This window comes from Juglans microcarpa x Juglans regia, chromosome 7D (assembly GCF_004785595.1).
Source record: "Juglans microcarpa x Juglans regia isolate MS1-56 chromosome 7D, Jm3101_v1.0, whole genome shotgun sequence".
Classification (NCBI taxonomy): Eukaryota; Viridiplantae; Streptophyta; class Magnoliopsida; order Fagales; family Juglandaceae; genus Juglans; species Juglans microcarpa x Juglans regia.
In genome coordinates, this window is record NC_054606.1 from 16,483,432 (window position 1) to 16,486,796 (window position 3,365).

At 35.1% G+C, this 3,365-nt stretch overlaps 1 protein-coding gene across 1 annotated transcript; it reads right to left on the minus strand.

Moving 5' to 3' along the window:
- Positions 1-2,352: 2,352 nt before the first annotated feature.
- LOC121238161 lies at positions 2,353-2,937 on the minus strand. Its single transcript, XM_041135002.1, has one exon. It carries the CDS (start codon positions 2,935-2,937, stop codon positions 2,353-2,355), a length of 585 nt encoding a protein of 194 aa, XP_040990936.1.
- Positions 2,938-3,365: the final 428 nt, after the last annotated feature.

The window sequence follows — 3,365 nt, forward strand, 5'->3', positions numbered from 1 at the left end:
TGTGGTCATAAGTTACCATAGCACTTCCTGAGCCAACTACCAAAATCACTTGCAAATATTGTTGGGTCCTTAATTGTCTAACATGTGTACCTATTCTTTTATGTCTATAATTTTTTAGAGATGGATTCACAAGAGTATGGAAATATATTCTTTACCAGCCTCCTAACTCAGGAGCATGAAATTGACCACATTTATAGTAGTCAAGATGAACAATCTCTCGTGACTTTGGATGACTCTCCATCCCCACCCTAGGTAAAGCCTCCATCTCAAAGAAAATTAGCCTGAGGTGCAAACTTTACCCTTGAAGAAGACAAGTTACTTGTCTCCACATGGTTGAATAGTAGCATTGATGTCATCTAGGGAACGAACCAAAAACAAGCCTAACTTTGAGAAAAAGTTAGTCAATACTTCAATGAATATAAAGAAAGTACAAATGAGTGGAGTGTTGGGTCCTTAATACATCGGTGATCTGCCATTCAAAAGACGACCAATAAATTTTGTGCTAAACTCGACCAAGTTGAAGGGTTGAATTAATTGGGCAAGACAAGGTATAAACATCCACTTTTATATTATTTCCAGCACTTTATTATGATATTTATGCGTTATCTTTTCTTTATCTTTAATCACTGATTCATTATTTAATTTTATGCTTCAATTGGAAGTTTGACAAAATGAAGATCATGTACCAATCACTTGAGAAACCATCATTTCAGTTTGAGCATTGTTGGTAGCTGTTGAAGGACCAATCAAAATGGATTCAACGTTGCACAAAGGACAGGATGAAGAGAAGGTCGGAGATGTCACCGACATATTCGCGTATCTCAGCAGTTGCACCTAATTCACTTATGGATTCAGTTGGTAGTTCAGAGGCTGAAAATGTAGTGAATAATGATGTCATCGAATTGGATAGGCCAATGGGAAGAAAAGTTGAGAAAGGAAAACATAAGGCTCAAGGCAGGGCAACAGATGACCTTGTGGAATTGAGCAAGCATAAGTATACTCTCCTAGAGGAGTCACGTGCTCAGGAGAAAGAATTTTTCTACTCAAGGTTGAGAATGTGGCATATGATGGAGAAAGGGGGGAAATAAAAGTAGACAAGAAGACGAAAGACTGAGGTTGGAGGCAGAGAAACTGGAAATCGCCCGGTGGGAGAAAGAGGAGTGCATAATGGTACTTGATGTGAGTACATTGCCTGAAGTTTAGCGGGTATATTTCCAGCAACTTCAAAGGAAGATATTGGCGAGACGCAATGTATCAGAAAATTGAGGCTAGATTTTTTTTGTAACTTATTTTTTTATTCAGTATTTGGATATTTGTATTTTATGCTTGGCACATTAATATAACTTGCTTGACTGTTGAGACTGTGTTGAGGGTTTTTTTGAAGGACTTTGGCACGTTTGTTGTATTTTATAATTTGTACATTAACAAATATTTATTAAAAAGATAGAAAAATGTGGTCGTTAAATTTGAGTCTAACATGGATAGATGTTGCTTGATTACAATTCGACATTACAAATCTTTAAACTATTACAGATAATGAAAATATTACAGTAATGATCAGCATGTTCTTGAAGAAAACATGTTTTTTTGAATGGAAATTGTGGAAAAAGGAATACATGGTCTTTACTAATAAGAAGATAGAGAATCCAATAGAACCTTCTCTTCTATTGTTGGGAATAAATCTGTCATTGATGTTCAATTAAATCTGCCTGTAGTTGATGATGTGCCGAGCTGTCTCTAATTTTATGATGGCGCTGAATGAATTTGATAAATTCGTTTGTTGGATTGCATGACAGTTCTGAAATATCATCATCAACTTGATCATGCTCCGTGTTCGGACCCTGACTATCATCACGTTCGTCCTCGATGATCATGTTATGTAGAATAACACATACTTTCATTATATTTGTTAGCTCATTGACTTTGAAAAATTGGAAAGTTCTACGAACGATTGCAAATCATTATTAAAGTACCCCAAAGGCACGCTCGACATATTTTCTTGCGGATTCTTATACTGCGGCAAAGTTTTTCTTCTTATTCCCTTGGGTGATGGAATCGTATTCACAAACGTTGACCACTTGGGATAAATACCATCGGCAAGGTAGTATACCCCATAGTATAGTCATTGTCATTAACTGTGTAATTGATTGGAGGAGCAAGTTCCGATGCCCTTGGACAAGTTCCATGAAAATAAAAGATCTCTCTAACATATTAATATCATTATGTGAATCAGACATACCAAAAAATGTATACCATATCCAAAGATCATATGAATCAATTACTTCTAAAATAATAGTTGGTTCAAGGATGTGGCTGGAGTACATACATTTCTAGACAGCGGGACAATTTTTTTTACTTCCGATGCATATAATCAATGTTTCCCAGTATTCTTGAGAATTCGCATTGTTCACCAATCGCAAGCAATCGAGCAATATCATTGACATTTGGAGACCACAAATATTCATCTGAAAAAACAGTTACGATTGTCTTGCAGAATATTTTGAGGCTCTCCATTGTGGTGCTTTCTCCAATATGTATGTATTCATCTATAAAATCTTTAGTAACCCCATACGACAGCATTTTAAGTGTTACGGTTATCTTTTGCATAGAAGATAAACTGAGTCTTCCGGCATTATCTCTTCTCTTGACGAAGTATGGCTCATAAGCCTCTAGCTCCTTTAGAATACAGAGAAATAAGGGACGGCTCATTCGAAATCTCATTCGAAATAGATTAGAATGATATATTGGATTTTCTATGAAATAGTCGTGAAAAAGGCACTCGTGCCATTGAATATGATCACGCCGAATAAACTTACGATGTTGGCGATTGCCACGATGTCTCGATGACTCTCCATTAACCTCGACATTAAGAACAACATCCAACTCATTATCAGATGACAAGTATATAAGCAATTTGCAAAAGAAAAAACGAGCCATTTGATTAAGGGAGTTGGAGATGAGATTCGGGCTTTTGAGAATGTGAATGCAAGCAGAATGCATATTTATAGAGGAAAAAGCTATTGTTACGTATAAGATAGAAAATGTTATCGTTAGAGAAAAGACAAAAAAAGTTACCGTTGAAAAAATGACAAAACATGTTACCATTGGAGGCAAGAATTCAAAATGTTATCGTTGTACTATTTTGCAAAAGTTTTTATCAACAATACGTGGATAGATATTATCGTTAGAAAAACTGAAAAAAAAAATGTTACCATTATATGAAAATGAAAAAAATGTTATCATTAGACAAATGCAAATTAAATATTACTCAAGTATATACGGACAAAATCATATTAAAAAATACCATCGCGTTGGAAAATGCACATGTTAAAAAAAATTATTATTTTTAATACCGATATTGGATT

Excerpts from the sequence above, each read along its gene's own strand:
- LOC121238161 (XM_041135002.1), bottom strand. The coding sequence starts at position 2,937 with ATGGCTCGTTTTTTCTTTTGCAAATTGCTTATATACTTGTCATCTGAT.